At 41.2% G+C, this 16,352-nt stretch overlaps 1 protein-coding gene across 6 annotated transcripts in view; it reads left to right on the forward strand.

Moving 5' to 3' along the window:
* The window catches only part of HIPK3 (homeodomain interacting protein kinase 3), a 132,896-nt gene that overhangs the window by 110,800 nt on the left and 5,744 nt on the right, over window positions 1-16,352 (forward strand). For 3 of the 6 annotated variants that reach the window (XM_038764875.1, XM_038764876.1, XM_038764877.1), the window contains exons 4-17: window positions 1,700-1,819; window positions 2,060-2,146; window positions 2,687-2,871; window positions 3,360-3,519; window positions 3,942-4,065; window positions 6,901-6,996; window positions 9,659-9,780; window positions 10,394-10,518; window positions 10,654-10,815; window positions 10,976-11,038; window positions 11,632-11,925; window positions 12,412-12,552; window positions 14,532-14,767; window positions 16,060-16,187. In XM_038764875.1, coding sequence (XP_038620803.1) covers window positions 1,700-1,819; window positions 2,060-2,146; window positions 2,687-2,871; window positions 3,360-3,519; window positions 3,942-4,065; window positions 6,901-6,996; window positions 9,659-9,780; window positions 10,394-10,518; window positions 10,654-10,815; window positions 10,976-11,038; window positions 11,632-11,925; window positions 12,412-12,552; window positions 14,532-14,767; window positions 16,060-16,187 — 2,043 coding nt within the window. The remainder of the gene's footprint in view (window positions 1-1,699; window positions 1,820-2,059; window positions 2,147-2,686; window positions 2,872-3,359; window positions 3,520-3,941; window positions 4,066-6,900; window positions 6,997-9,658; window positions 9,781-10,393; window positions 10,519-10,653; window positions 10,816-10,975; window positions 11,039-11,631; window positions 11,926-12,411; window positions 12,553-14,531; window positions 14,768-16,059; window positions 16,188-16,352) is intronic. The other 3 variants (XM_038764879.1, XM_038764878.1, XM_038764880.1) reach the window with 3 other exon arrangements.

The following is a 16,352-nucleotide window of genomic DNA, read 5'->3' on the forward strand; positions in this document are numbered from 1 at the left end:
ATATAGGTAATCTGATCAGTGCTGAAAACTCTTCAGGTTGACTGGGCCTAGAAACACAAAATACGCTAAAAGCTTCCAGCTAATTCTTTTGTTCAGTGGGGAAAAAAGTCTCCATTGGACTCCAGAACTTAGCTGGGCAGGCAAGTGAGTTTGTCGGCACAAAAAGAGGGCTTTGATCCAGAGCTGTAGTCTGTCTACCAGTGGCGAAAGGCCATTGACAAAATGCTAATAATTATGGTATTCGTTAAACACTTACTAAGTGTCAAATACTGTTCTAAGAGTTGGGGTAGATACAAGCTAAGTCTTGTCTCCCATGAGGCTCATAGTCTAAGTAGAAGGGAGAACAGGAATTTCACTGTCAATGGGGTCATCTTTGAACATGGAAGATATCTTTGTAAGGGTCGTCACATACTACAGTGGAGGTGTTGAGTAATCTCCATAGAGCTTCCATCTTGGCAGCTTTACTTTTATCCCTCAGTGGTGGGTGGCCTAGGATCAGCCACCCACCCAGCCCAAAACGTTGTGGGGACAAAGCTAATGGCCAATTTTTCATCTTCTTCAAATGCTGTCAAGTCACTTCCGATCCATAGCGACTCCATGGACACATCCTCTTCAGAATGTCCCATCTTCTGTCATAAGGTTGTTCTGGAATGTGGATCCATAGAGTTTTCTTGGTAAAAATACAGAAATGGTTTACCGTTGCCTTCTTCCAATGGCCAGTTCTAGATTGTGACTATTGTCTTCCTTTACCCTCTAAGACTTAGCTTTCACGACCATCACACAATGGTTGCTTTTTTTTACTTTGAAAAAGATTTGGGGAAGAAAAGGTGCTTGGTAAGGGAAGAATATTTATTAACCTTATTTTGAATAAGCCATGCGGGCAGTTAGATGCCAGTTGTTCATACTGTTCTTCAGTGGGATTAATTCTTAATTCATCTGTATACTAGCTTATTTTAACATTAGAGAATATGTAGGCAGTTGAGTTTTCACAAACGTAAGATGAACTTTTATATATTATCAAGGACAAGCTAAATACTGCTTTTACTTTGGTTTGAACATACATGTTTTTTAATTAGTTCTAAGATCAAGTACTATACTTAAAAGCAATAGTCACGATGCCCTTCACTAGTCTAATCCTGCATTCTTATGTGGAATCAATCAATCAATCGTATTTATTGAGCGCTTACTGTGTGCAGAGCACTGTACTAAGCGCTTGGGAAGTACAAGTTGGCAACATATAGAGACAGTCCCTACCCAACAGTGGGCTCACAGTCTAGAAGGGGGAGACAGAGAACAAAACCAAACATACAAAATAAAATAAATAGAAGAATAAATGGAAGAACTCCGAATGCATTACTAGTTGCTAATTTTTATGTTGACAGACCACTGTGGTTTAAAGAAGTCAGTTATACGCTATAGGCAGGGTGCCTATCAAATTTTGAGGCAGCAGAGGTTTGCAAAACGTACTTGAAATCAAGCCAGATCTTTTCATATATATAGTTAATAAAAACAATATCAGTTTCACATCTTAACGTGGAACACATTTTCATCTCCCGAATTGAACAGCACAATAATTTATATCAAAAAGACTCACACTATAAAGAATTTTACCTATGATCAGTCTTCAATTTGCCATCTTAAATAATTGTTCAAAATGAGGCCTTATCAATAACATTGCTGTTGTAAATTTATTTTTCAGATTCGTTACATTTCACAGACTCAAGGTTTACCTGGAGAACAGTTGCTAAATGTGGGTACAAAATCTGCAAGATTCTTTTGTAGAGAAACAGATACTCCACATTCAGGTTGGAGATTAAAGGTAACCATCATCTTCTAACAGTTTCAGAATCAGAATAACTCTTGAAATATATTTTAATTATGCATGAGACCTGTTTTCTTAACCTTGCTGTCCGTACACTATCAAGGGCCAAGTGCTCCAAATTTTGCCCACTTTAGAATATTAGGATTTGGTGTGAAAAGAACTTTCAGGGTAAGACAGTTGGAGAGATTTTTGAAACAGAAGTTAATGCCACACACTTTGCTTGCATTTATTTAACAGACACTGGAAGAACATGAGGCAGAGACAGGAATGAAGTCTAAAGAAGCCAGAAAGTACATTTTCAGCAGTTTGGATGATATAGTGCATGTAAGTATCCTAGTCACTATATCAGAATGGTATTTATTTCTACTGTAATGATGAACTCCAGCACTAAAGATTAAAACATGTATCTTTAGTGAAATGTAAGCCATTCAGTGGTTTCAGCTAGATGCCCAGACCCTAACTCATCTCAAGTCGTTGGGTTGTTCTCTCTTGAATAACATCTGTCCTTAAACTGTTTTACTAGAGTACATATTTTGTTTTCCAGTTGAGGTGACGTTCTTTTTTTTTTTAATTTCAAGACTTCCTAGCTCCATTGGCAGATTTTAAAATCTTCGGTTACACCTCCCTTTTAGTTCATAAATAAATTTGGAATTGTCTCTTTAATTATTATGATATGCAAGTGACTTCTCAGTAAGTGGTCCTTTAGAGTCAAAATATCTTTAGGGCTTTATTCTGCTTTGAATACGCCAAGTGTGCTTCATACTTTGAAGTCTACAGTTTTCCAAGGTGGTATCGTGGGTGTTCATTTGTTTTTGGGCGTTTTGTTTCTTTTTGATGCCATATGTTGAACTTTTGATTTTCTAGGTGAACATGGTGATGGATTTGGAAGGAAGTGATCTGTTGGCAGAGAAAGCTGATAGAAGAGAATTTGTTAGCCTTTTGAAGAAAATGTTGATGATTGATGCTGAATTAAGGATCACTCCAGCTGAGACATTAAATCATGCTTTTGTTAACATGAAGCACCTATTAGATTTCCCTCATAGCAGCCAGTATGTAATATTAAAGTTTACATTTGAATATATAATTTTGAAAATGAAATAAATTATAAATAGATGTACATTTTAATTTCCCAGATCCTGAGATAATGTTATCCATAGGTAGGAATGCCAGAATTTAAAAAATTAGTATAAATGAGAAACAAAAGGAAACATGCATGCAATCCTTACTTTTTCAAAATATTTTGCAAATAGTTGCTTTAGAAATTTAGAAGTTTCTTCGTCACTGAACACCACCACCAACTGACCTTCTATGCAGTCTTTCATTAATTTTAAGAATCTTTCATGGGTATGCTGGATTTCCTATCTTAGGAAGTTGTAAAAATGTATCCCTCATTGTTTCCCTGTGGGTGTAATCTTCACAATTCAATTGATCTTTTTTTGCTTTTGAGAGCCATTTTGTATTTTCCCACTGTATTAGTCATTTTAAAATTCTGAGCCTCCGAATGGTGGTTAATGATGCACTCGTCTTTCTCTTGCAGTGTAAAATCTTGTTTTCATATCATGGACATTTGCAAATCTCACTCAAATTCATATGACATAAATAATCGCAATAAAACCTCACTCATGAGACCAGTTGCCTCAGGCAGTGCTGCTAATCTGACTGCTAATTTCTCCAAAATTGGTACATTAAGAAGTCAGGTAAAAGCTTGTATTGTTTTTACAAATGCGAAATCATATGTTTGTCCCTCTGCTCATTTTGAAATATCCGGAAAGTTTAGGCTAGGAGGGATCCCTTCTTTTTTTATAATTATTGATTCCTTTTAGCAAAAAAGGAGGGGGTTTTTTGTTGTTTGTTTTTTTGTTCACTTAGAATTCCAATCATTAAGATGATGTTACTGTTGAGCCCTCTGCTGGACACAATTTATTCTCTCGATTTTAGTTTTTGAGAAAATGAGGATGAATTTCCTTTCTTTTGTGTGTGTTTGTGCGTGTGTGTGTGTGTGTGAGAGAGAGAGAGAGAGAGACAGAGAGGAAGAAAGGGGGAGGGAGGGAGAGAGAGGAAAAGAGAGATTCCCAGAAAGTAGACTCTCAGTGTGGTCTTCTCAAACTAAATGTTTCAGGCATTGTCTGCATCTGCCCATTCGGTCATGCACCACGGAATACCCCTGCAGGCAGGAACTGCTCAGTTTGGCTGCAATGATGCTTTCCAACAGACTCTCATCATCTGCCCCCCAGCTATTCAAGGTATTGTTCCCTTTGAGTTTCTCTTTCTAAGGGCACTTTCTTTCACTCCTGGTCCCCTCTTTATTTCTTCTGTTGGAGCTGGACTAGAATAATTCAAGTCTCCTTCATTGGAATTTAAACTTTTGACCATTCTCCAAGTCTTTCCTTTAGTCTCTAGAGTTATAAGTAACTCTATAAAGTAGCCTGTATGCTGTGGCATTAATACGCAGGAGGCCCATTGTTAGTATTCTACCAAGGAACAGTGAGGAAAAAAATCCAAGGCAAGTCTTTTTAAGCATAATGTTTTCCCACTGCAGGCTTATGAAGATAAGAAAATGGGTGGTTTTCCCCTGTAGAGTTTAAGCTCCTTGTGGGCAGGGATCCCTTCTACCAACTCTTTTGTTTTGTGTTTTCCCAAGCACTTAATAACAGTGCTCTGCCCACAGTAAGCACTCAATAAATACCATTGAGTCTAAGCTCCTTGTGGGCAGGGATCCCACCTACCAACTCTATTGTATTGTGCTTTCCCAAGCACATAGTAACAGGGCTCTGCCCACAGTAAGCACTCAAGAATTACCACTCATTGATTGATTTATCTTTGTCAATCTTCCTGACTTTGAGCTGCGTGACTGAACTGGAGGGGTAACAAGCATAGGTGTTTCAGGAGCAAATTCTCAACATCTTTCTGAAGCAAAATCGGATAAAAGATGCCCTCATTCTGATTTTTCTTCAGTTAAATTGCCACATTTAGAAGGCAGTAATTATAAATGATTTAACTTTTTCAATTGGATATCAGAATCCTAATGCAACATTTTACTATTAAATCAGTTTCTCTTGCTTCTGTCCATATACATTTTGATTAGGGAAAAATCTCACTTAATTTTTAATGTGGGCACATGGTGACAGGTCATGTTTTCATTATTTTTTGTCCTTTATGTGTTTCGAATAGTAGATCAGTTGGTGCAGTGAGAAAAGCTGTGAAATGTCTTTTTTCTCAAATGCAAATTAGTGAAATTTTCAAGTTGTGTGGTTCTTAGTTGGCGTGAGTGTCCTTCAGAAAGTTTTAGGTGGCAAGGCTGCAAGGAAAAAAAAAACCCTCATCTTGTTAGTTCTCAATTTCTTTCTGTGGAGAACAGAAAACAACCAAGCTGTGGGATGTCCAGACAAATCCTGCCTTTTGGAGAGAGAACACTGGAAAACACTGGGAAGTACTTTAAGCAAAATAGTATATTCAGAGTAGAATAGCAGCACCAGCGGCAGTAGTTGTAGTAATAATAAGAATAATAGTTGTAATAATAGTGGTTGTTGTAACAGCATTTATTAGGCAGCCACTAGATGCAACATACTGTACTAAGTTCTTGAGAAGCAAAAAAGAAGTAAGTGGGACATTCACTGCTCACAAGGATCTTTAGAACTGAAAATAGTTGCATAGTAACTCAAAATTTAATAATTAAAAATAACCAATGGTATATTTTTTAATGGTATTAAGCACTTACTGTGTGCCAGGGTAGATACAAATTTATCAGGTTGGACACAGTCCATGTCTCACATGGGGTTTACAGTCTTAAACCCCATTTTGCAGGTGAGCTAACTGAGCCCCAGAGAAGTTAAGTGACTTGCCCAAGGTCACATAGAAGAACAGTTGTGGAGCCACGATTAGAACCCAGGTTCTTCTGTCTCCCAGGCCCATGATCTCTCCACTAGGCCCTGCTGCTTCTCCAATAAGAAATTACTGCTGTACAATAATAATTTGAAAACTTTGGTCTAAAATTGTCCAAGCAAAGAATAGCTTTCTGAAGCTATTCTGGGAGAGTATGTTTTCCCAAGATTGAGAGATCAGGCTCCCAGAATTTTTTCTAAGTGCTTACTTCCGGGGAGTAGCTACATAAATTCCAGCTGTCCATGCCCAAGAGCCACCTTACTGTAACAAGGAGTTATAGAACCTGAAAACTGTTGGTGTGGATTCATAACTCAAAAAATGGTGGTAGACTTAGGTGTCAGAGAATGGTGTAAACAGATCACAAAAGACAAAAGAGAAAAAAGAATTTTAAGAATTTTATGAAACATTCAGCTCATTGATAAGTACAGATAGGCAACAGAAGGACAAGATTGTAAAATCCCTATGCTATTTAAACATAATGCAGGAGGGCTAGTTTTAGAAATTAAGTTTTTTCCTTTAGTCAGTCAAAGACTCTCTGCTCAATGTATTTGCATGGAATATAGATGGGGAAGAGTTCATTTCTTATTAGGTAATAGCTTGGTTAGTAGAACATTTGCAGTCAAACAGTGGTTTGTGATATCTAATATCTTTTTAGTAATTTTGGCCCAAGCTATTGCCCTTTAATTTGAAATTTTCTTGTATTCCACATTTGTGGAGCTCAAGTGCAGACTGGTTTAAATAAGAGACCAGGTTTTTGCAGAACTCTGCCTGCAGACTGAATGTCTCCCGTAGAGGGTGAAGTGATGGAGAATTCAGGAGAGGAATTGTAACTGCCTTTGAGTAGTAATAAGATAAATCGCTCATTGTTGAGCCCACTTTGGCAAAAAGGATCTTATTTTTGCTCGAAATTCTTAGGCGATGTTTGAGCTTTGCTATCTGGTTATTTAGTAATGAACACAAATCTAGTTACTCAAAAAAGTACCATTTTTTTCTGTGCACCCCCTAAACATTGAGTTCTTTTACCTTCTAGGTATTATTGGTAACCAGACCAATGGGGGAAGGGGGCTTGGTAGCATGAGTTGGGTCAGCAGTGATGGAAAGGAGCTCAAAACTGGATGAGTTTCTTTTTGGTGGGTTGGAGGATTCGTGCTTCCCTTTCATCCTCGTCAAAGTGAATTCTGCTTTTTTCTCTGAAGAGATTATCCATTGCTGCAGTGTTCCTACACATCCTGGGGGTGTTTATATTCCTTTTCTTGGAGAATTTCCTGACCAAGAGCTGCTTTTTGGAAGGGGTAAGGAGATGAGTACCAATGTGTAGAATTGTGTTGAAATAACTCAGATTCACACCAAGCTTTAAGATACTTGTAAGGAATTTTTAAGACCCAAATGGAAAGAAAATAACAACTCTGTTATCAGAAGCTTCAAACAAGCAAACAAACAAAAAAAACCAGTTTCACTATATTTTATGATGGCATAGCATGATTTTGAGAGGGGATTTTTGCAATTGAAATATCAAGTTTATGACCCACATCTGAACGGGGCAAATGTAAAACTTGGGCCAAACCAACTTTCTTGGGGAAAGGACTTTGCATATATGGTGAAAGTTTGTGGCACCCCCCTCACCCTCTTGCACAAACCGTGGCTTTCCCCCGGAGCCTATCCCTAGCACCCCTGATACCACTACAACCCCCTAATGGGCTGACTGTGACATAAACATTTCCAGTCCGTGTCCTATCAAATAGAAACCAATCCTGGTTGATCAGAGACTTCTGATGTATTAATAACTGGCCTATACCCACTAAGATGGCTTCCAGACTAATCAAGAATGGTCTCTGATAAAGACAGTTCCTTACTGATTATGTGGGGATGGGGGGGAGAGGTTTCTGTTCAGAGATGGTCTCTGACAGTCATAAAAGATCTCTGACCGACTACAGAAGGTCTCTGTTCAGGGACCACCCTGAAAATTGGGAAAGAGTCTGGGGAAGAAGCACTGTAGAATTATCATCCCCTGCTGTATTGTACTCTCCCAAGCACTTAGTGGGTCTTTTTCTGGTTTTCTGGGGTTGACTTTTTTATGGTATTTGTTAAGCTCTTACTATGTACCAAGCACTGTATTAAGTGCTGGGGTTGATACAAGGTAATTAGGTGGAAACACAGTCCAAGAATGCAGAAAATATCATTGATTGATTGAGTCAATCAAATCATTTCTGAGTCACACAAGAAGCTCTCGATTAGAATGACCCACGCCAGATAAACCCTCTCTGAGCGACTTCAAGCAAATTGTGTTCAGGCAGTCCCCCTAAGTAATGGAAAGAAGAAGTTGCAAATTCCCTTTTTATTGGATGGAAAATAAGTGTGTTTCTATGAGTATTTGGGTATTTTTCTTTTTCAAAGAGCATTCACTTTGCCCCGTGCAGACTTGGCCTTGTTATAGAAAGCTACCCCTGTTCAATCCCCCTCAAAACAAAATGAATCACATTCATTTACTCTCTGGAACCTATTTGGATAATTTACACATATAAGTGATAAAACTCCACAAGAAAGGAAAGCACTGTTATTCAGTGCCTATGTCATGGCATAGGAGGGGCCACCTAAATAATCTGTGCCCCAAGTTCCCCAACTGAAAAATGCAGCTACTAAAACTTGCCCATCACCTGGAGACTTTGAGGCTGAAAGTTTGTAATTGCTTTCACACTTTTTGGCAAATGATGCCATTAGAAGTCAAAAGAATATTAACAAGAATTGGTTTTATTGGTAGATATTAGGACTCTGACCCGCTTCTTTGATGTTTCTAGTGTGTAGTTGCATGCTCAGGCTTCCTAAAGAAATAGTGAAAAAATATTTTCGCATTGCAGTTTGGTGTGTGTGTGTGCCTAATCTGATGATGTCTCAAATGTATGTAAAAAAAAAAGTCTGGCATTGGTTTTTATGGATTCTTGGCTGCCTAAGTTATTTCTCAATAGGATGTAAGTCAATACTTTTCTGGCTTCTAACCTTTCAAAGTTTTCCTTTCCTTTCTTAGTAAGTAGATTAGGGCAGATGGTGTATAAGCAAAGTGAACTATGGGAGAGGGGAGATGATAGCATTTCTCACCTTCTCTCTAGAGGTTAAATAAGTCACTCTTTTGGAAAGATGACAGGTGTGGGGAGAAAAGTGTATAAAATTATGTAGGTTTATTGGGGAGAGCAAACATGATATGTTGTTCACCAAACCTCATAACAACAAAACTAAACTAATTGACCTGGAAGTTTTAGGTTACAAACAGATAAATGGAGAAACTTTCTCAGATAGCAGGGGGGTATACTCACCAAAGTTAGGAAGGCAGAAAACAATAGGTCCAAGAAGAATTGGATACATTTGTGCTTGAAAAGTCCACCTTAGAGGGGAAGAGGAAAGGTTAGGTATTTTAGACAAAAAAGTTGGAGAAGTTAAAAGGTTGAAGAAGGGTTTAGAGAGATTCATGGATAAGTCCATGTTGAATCATTAAAGTGAGGGATGTTGAAAGGCCCACCCATCTTCACTGTTAGGGACATCCCCAGGGGAACAACCATCACATTGTTCCTCCAGATGTCTTTAGGAGTCAGAGCCAGAACTCTGGCTTGGTGCAGGAGGATTGTTGGCACGATCCAGTAAGGCATTTATCCTGTGTGCTCACCTAGAACCCATCCATACATTGTCTCCAGGATATTACAAAACATTTTTGCTGCTTTTAGGAGAGAAGGTGTTTTGCATAAAACCTTGAAAAGTGTTTTCTTGCCTGTGACGTATAAAAAGAGAGAAAATGTTTTGATGTAAGGATGTTGGAGATTCTGACTTCAGAATTGGGGAGGACAATTGGGACCTCAAGGAGTAGGTGGAAAGAAAGGAGTTGGCCAGTTAGTTTATCCACATTGCTTATTCTCTGGCTGACACTGAGTTTTTGTGTGAAGGCTGTTCGTTGTTTTCTTCTTTCAGGTATTCCTGCGAACCATGGCAAACCGACCAGTTACTCAGTTAGGGTGGACAATGCAGTCCCCCTGGTGACCCAGGCCCCACCCATTCAGCCTCTTCAGATTCGGCCCGGAGTCCTCTCTCAGGTGTGTCTTTGAGCATTTAAGGGCTTCTGATACCTTCAAATGATGCAGCCCTCTGGATTTGAGAGTAATAATTGTGGAATTGGCTAAGCGCTTATTATGTGTCAAGTACTACACTGAGTGCTGAGGTAAATACACAGTAATCTGGCTGGACCCAATCCGTGTCACACAGGGTGGTCACAGTAGGAGAGACAATAGGTATTGAACCTTCATTTTACAAAGGAGGAAACTGAAGTACAGAAAAGTTAAGTGATTTGCCCAAGGTCACACAGCAAGGAAGTGGCAGAGCCAGAATTAGAACCCTGGTCCTCTGACTCCCAGACCCAAGATCTTTCTTGAGCTTTGATTTGTAAAAATAATGAGTTACTTTGATCTGCAAAGTAGTCCCGAAGTATGTATTGCATCCGTAAAGGATGGGTAACATCATACTAGGGAGCAATACAATTTATGCATTTTAAAGTTTCAGGATATTATTTAAAAGTGTTCCCTGTTCATTCATTCAGTCGTATTTATTGAGCACTTACTGTTTGCAAAACACTGAAGTAAGCACTTGACTTCATGACATCTGCTTTTAGAATTCCTCAGCAGAAGGGGTAATTTTTGTTTCCTTCTCCAGACGTGGTCTAACCGAACCCAGCAGATCCTCATTCCTGCTTGGCAGCAAGTTACAGCCCTGGCTCCTTCTACGACCACGCTAACTTCCGAGACTGTGGCTGGCCCACAGAGGCTTGGAGACTGGGGGTAGGTCTAAAAACACCACCTTAGCCCTGGGGAAGGTTTTAGGGTTAATGATAAGGTTTTGGGTTCCGGTCCATTCAGTTTTTTCCCCCAGTTTGGCGCTTTCGTGTTCCTTAAAGTATTTGTTCCTCTCTCTAGGAAAATGATTTCACACAGCAATCATTACAACTCGGTGTTGCCTCAGCCGCTCTTAACCAATCAGATAACGCTTTCGGCTCCTCAGCCCATCAGTGTGGGGATTGCGCATGTTGTCTGGCCTCAGCCTGCCACTACCAAGAAACACAAAATGTGCCAGAACAGGTCAGTATTAGTACCTCTTCCCTTCTGTAGAAGGTGAGAATTCATCTTCAAAGTAAATATTGCATGCACACAAGGGTCACTTCTTTTTAATTCAAAATGACCTCTTTGATAGTCTTGCTTAAAAACAAACACTAAGCCAGCTCCCTTCTTAATTTCTCAGAGGTATTTTGGTAAAACTAATGGAATGGGAGCCAGGAAGAGAGGAAATAAATGCTTTCACTTGGTAAGATTGTCTTTATTGCCCTTTTGACCTATGATATATCTTTAGCCATATAAACACCTCTAGCGTAAGGACCCTGTCTAACGATGGGGCGGCAGTAATGGGAGAGAGGGCTCCGTGTCAGCATCAGCAGGCCAGGGGAGCTCGAGGGAGGAGAGAGAGAGTAGGACCATTAAAAAAAGACCCGGCTATGGTGAGCTCCATCCGCTGGCCTCGCCTCGTCCTCTTGGCCACAGTTCTGGGCAACAGCCTCCAACCGGCTCTCCGCCTGGTCCACTTCATTCTTTGGGAGGATGTAGCAGAGTGCTTGGGAAGAAACTCCTGAAGCATGCAGAGGAGTTTTGATGGCCAGTCAGTGTTCTTGCTGCACTAATATATGTGTGCACAGGTGGTCTTTTGGCTTGGATGTGGACCTAGCCTATGTAGTCTTAATTAGTGGTTATTACATTTTATTTGTATTAAAATTTGCGATCTGAATGTCAGAGCTGTATGTCTTCTTGATTCCCTGCAAGTCAAAGCTCATGTAAAGTCTCAAGTCTAAGTCCGTTCCACCGAAATGCTTATACAAAATGAGTAACTGAAACGTTTCTTTGCAGGAGTAATTCACTGCAAAATACCAATATCCCAAATTCAGCATTTATTTCTCCAAAGATAATCAATATGAAAGCTGTTGAGAGAATCAGTTGCCTAGAAACACAGGACAATCATAACTCAGAAGGAGGAGAGAGGAGTTGTAAAACACCAGTCAGGCAAAATCCTGATTCGTCTATTTCAAACAAGCAACGGCAGACTATTCTCATTGCGGATTCCCCAAGTCCTGCAGTGAGCGTGATCACGATTAGCAGTGATACTGATGAAGAAGATACAGCACAAAGACATTCGCTCGGAGAGTAAGTTCACTGACCGGCCTTATTCATTCCGATCATTAATTATGATAGCACCCTCTTGTGGGATGAGATAACTCCTTTCTCCTTTCCGTAGCTTGTTGGCGATCACCCTATTTGCTTTAAAAGGGAAAGTCGATTTAGTGCCTGCCGTGGAGGGTCCCAAAACGAACATCTTTACCTCCTAATCCTGCATCACTTATGGCCAATACCAGATCAGCCAGTGGTAGCATTCCTTTCCTCCCCGATGAAGATAATGCAATCTCAATCCCTAAATGAGAGGCTTGGCTACTGGCCTAGGAGAGAAACGCTCAACAAGAGTACGGTGATCTCCCTCCCGGGGAGCCTGTTAACACGCTCCAGGCAGGCCGACGGAAACATCCCTCCCCCGCCACCCCCTGCCCCCTTATGGGTTGGAGATGGGATGATAAATCAGAGGGGATCCAGGACATTTGGTGCATTTTCTGAGGTGCCTTTTCTGTTTTATCTCAGATGTAAAGGCAGCCTAGACTGCGAGGCCTGCCAGAGCACCTTGAATATCAACCGCGCCTGCTCGCTGAGTAGCCCCGACAGCACTTTGAGCACCAGCTCCTCCGGGCAAACGAGCCCATCACCCTGCAAGAGGCCCAACAGGTACTAGAACCTCCCCCAGCACGACGTTGCATGTACGCTCCCCAAAGCCACACAGGAACACCACGCTGGTTCTGTAAATCGTTGTTTCATTCGATCATATTTATTGAGCGCTTACTGTGTGCAGAGCACTGGGCTAAGCTCTCGGGAAAGTACAGTATAATGGCATAGATAAGTTCCCGGCCCAAAAGGAGCTTATGGTCCAAAGAGGGGACAGACATTGATATACCTAAATAAGTTAATAAATTATGGCTATAGACACAAATAAAGTGCTGATAAAATTTAGGGATATAAAGAGGAAATGGAAATGGAGAGAAGTCTGTAGCAAATGAGTTCCTCCCATTTGTGGAATCCATGAGTTTTCCTCCCCTGCCACCAGTTAGCACGGATCATCCTATATCCTCAGTGTGTTTGTAAATTTACCGGGATAGGCAATTGTTTAAAAAAATACACTTAGTCATTAAGTACTCTCCTAATACGTGAAAGAGCTTCAGATGGGACATTGAAGTTCTGTTAAGCAAGCATCATCTGACTTTTGCAAGTTTAGAATAACCACAACTTCCAACATCCTTCATTTCATGTGCTGAAAATACCTTTAATTAAAACATTTTTTAAAAACGTGACTATTCTTCCTCCCCAACTTTTTAAAATGGACCTGATGAATTTGTATTTTGGCATTACCAACATTTTTTATAATGTGGATGAAAATTGAAATTCATGGGAAGGCAGCATGGCCTGATGTAAAGAACTTGTGTCTGGGAGTCCAAGGACTTGGGTTCTAATCCCATCTCTGCCACTTGCCTGCTGAGTGACCTTGGGCAAGTCATTTAATTTCTCTGTGCTTCAGTTTACTCATCTGTAAAAAAGGGGATTCACTACCTAATCTCCCCCTTAATTGGACCGTGAGCCCTGTGTGGGGCAGGAACTGTCTGATCTCTTTATTGTGTATCTACCTCCATGTTTGGCCCAGAGTAAACACTTAACAAATACCACAAGTAGTATTCTTTCCAAAACTGGAATACCTCTTTCCCTTCCATAGGAATAGAACTCTGCATGGTCAGCCTAGATGGACAGCCCCACAGCTCCTTTGTCTGCTGTGTGACCTTGTGCAAGTCACTTCACTTCTCTGGGCCTCAGTTACATCATCTGTAAAATGGGGATTGAGCCTGGTAGCCCCACATGGAACAGGGACTGTGTCCAGCATGATCTGCTGGTATCCACTCCAGCACTTAGTACAGTGCCTGGCACATAGTTAAGCACTTAACAAATACCATTATTATTATTATTATCACTTTTAATTTTAGGATTAAATTTAGGATCCTAACTTTTAGGATTTTAATGGAAAATGGACCCAGATAATAGTTTCTGCCTCTGTCCTCTGTTGAAATGTTATCAAAATGTTATTCTTGTTTTCCAAACTCAGGGATCCTTTAACATTCAGGGAGGGCCGTGTGTGTCCAGAAAACGAGAGACTCAGAGAGTGGGCAGAAGAACCGGTGACTAAACTCTGAGGCTAAAGGGAGCGGTTATTTGGTGGGAAAGAAGCAGCATGCATAGTGGCTAGAGCATGGGATTGGGAGTCAGAGGACCTGTGTTCAAATCCCAGCTCGGTCGCTTGCCTGCTTTGTGACTGGGCAAGTCACTTAACTTTTCTATGCCTCCATTACCTCATCTGTAAAGTGAGATTAAGACTGTGAGCTCTACCTGGGACAGGGACCGTGTCCAACCTGATTAGCTCATGTCTACCCCGGCTCATAGTACAGCGCTTGACACGTACTTGACAAATACCATCAAAAAAGAGAAATAAATTTAGGGAAAACTGGGAAGCAACCCTGACCATGGCTAATAGGAAGAGATCGTCAGCCGAGCAAAACCAAGCGTGGGTCAGGGAATCCAGCCGAAACCGATTGAGTCTTACACTTTAATCCATTTTCTATGAAAGAAGAAGCAATTTTACTTAGTAATAATGCCTGTGGTTGTAGTATGTCAGACGATGAGCAAGAGAGCGGCTGTGATACCGTGGATGGGTCCCCAACGTCAGATTCTTCGGGCCACGACAGTCCCTTTGCAGAGAGCAGTTTTGCAGAAGACAACCATCCAAATGGGGACTCCCTAGCCTCTGCCGACCAAGAAGCCAAGCCAGCTGTCTGCACCGTGGTGGTACCACCGATGAGAATAGAGAATAGATTAAATACAGATGAACAGATGGCAAATACGGGTAAATTCACATTTTTCGGTCTTCCGGTCATTGCGCAGGGTGGAACTGATAATGATCAACCTAGTTTTTCTTCTTATCCCCCACCTCTTAAGTGAACTTCTTTCTGCTCATGTATTAAAATGCAGATTATGTGACCTTCTCGAACGTGGGTTGAGGGAGGGTAAATGTCCAGTCCAGTGATGCATCAGGAATTACTGCAGGACGCACAGTGGACTAGTGGAAAGAGCACGGGCCTGGGAGTCAGAGGACCTGGGTTCTAATCCTGACTCTGCCACTTGTCTGCTCTGTGACCTTAGGCAAGTCACCTAACTACTCTGTGCCTCAGCTTCCTTGTCTGTAAAATTGGGATTGAATCCTACTCTCTCCTACTTAGTCTGTGAGCCCCACTTGGGACAGGGACTGTGTCCAACCCCTTTATCTTGTATCTACCCCAGGGCTTAGTACGGTTCTAGTCACATAGTAAGCATGGGCTTGGGAGTCAGAGGATGTGGGTTCTAATGCTGACTCCGCCATTTGTCTGCTGTGCAACCTTGGGCAAGTCACTTAACTTCTCTGTGCCTCAGTTACCTCACCTGTAAAATGGGGGTTAAGACTGTAAGCACTGTGTGGGACAGGTTACTGTGTCCAACCTTGTATCTATCACAGTGCTTGGCTTGCTGTTAAAACAGCACTTAACAAATACCATAATTATTATTAGGCCCTTAACAAATACCTTTATTTTTATTATTATTATGTGGTCCCAGGTGCTAGCTAGTAGAATCAGAGATCGAGCTTGGAGTATTGTAGCATGTCGGTGTGGCTCGTTCCTCTTGTTCTTCTCTCATTAACTGTGAGGAATAAGGTTTTTCTCCCTAATCCTGCCCACAGAGCTCTTTTGTTTGACTTTTCTGGGTCCAGTCTTCCTGGCAGGGAAGAATTTCATTGCTAGAGTTTCCCACAGCTGCAGGTCAGACCATAGTTAGCAGAGGGGCTCCCTATCAGGGCAGTTTGTTGAGAATAGACCCCTCTAGAGATGGGGTCTCAGCCTTGGATGGAGGGGTCCCTAGCAGTCCTGGCAATGCCGCCAAGTCCTACCCACCTTGTTGGCAATGTCCCAGACACCTGCACCTGAGAACCACCAAGTCTCTTTGCCAGGTGATACCTGGAAAATTTCATTGCTCAGAAGCAGGCCTTTCCTTTAAACTCAAGTCTCTCCGAAGCACCCATCCTCTGCAAATTACAAAAGGAGAGCCTTAGCTCTCCATTTTCTCTGAGAAGGGAAAAAAACTCATCCAAAATGTCTGCATTTCCAGATCCTGCTTGCCAGCCGTTGATAAAAGGTCGATCTGCCCCTGGAAGATTAAACCAGCCTTCAGCTGTGGGTAACCGTCAGCAAAAATTGACATCAGCATTCCAGCAGCAACATTTGAACTTCAGTCAGGTACATTTTTTTCCTGAACTATCTTGCCATCATCAGGATTTTGACACAGCATCTGTCTCCCCGTTGAACTCTGGGCTGAAAAGACATGGACTAATTTTCTGTCTCTTCCTACACGGCGCATACTGACCAATGAAGGCTGTTAAGGGTAGACAACCTTAAGACCAA

The sequence above is a fragment of the Tachyglossus aculeatus genome, chromosome 22 (genome assembly GCF_015852505.1).
Source record: "Tachyglossus aculeatus isolate mTacAcu1 chromosome 22, mTacAcu1.pri, whole genome shotgun sequence".
Lineage (NCBI taxonomy): Eukaryota > Metazoa > Chordata > Mammalia > Monotremata > Tachyglossidae > Tachyglossus > Tachyglossus aculeatus.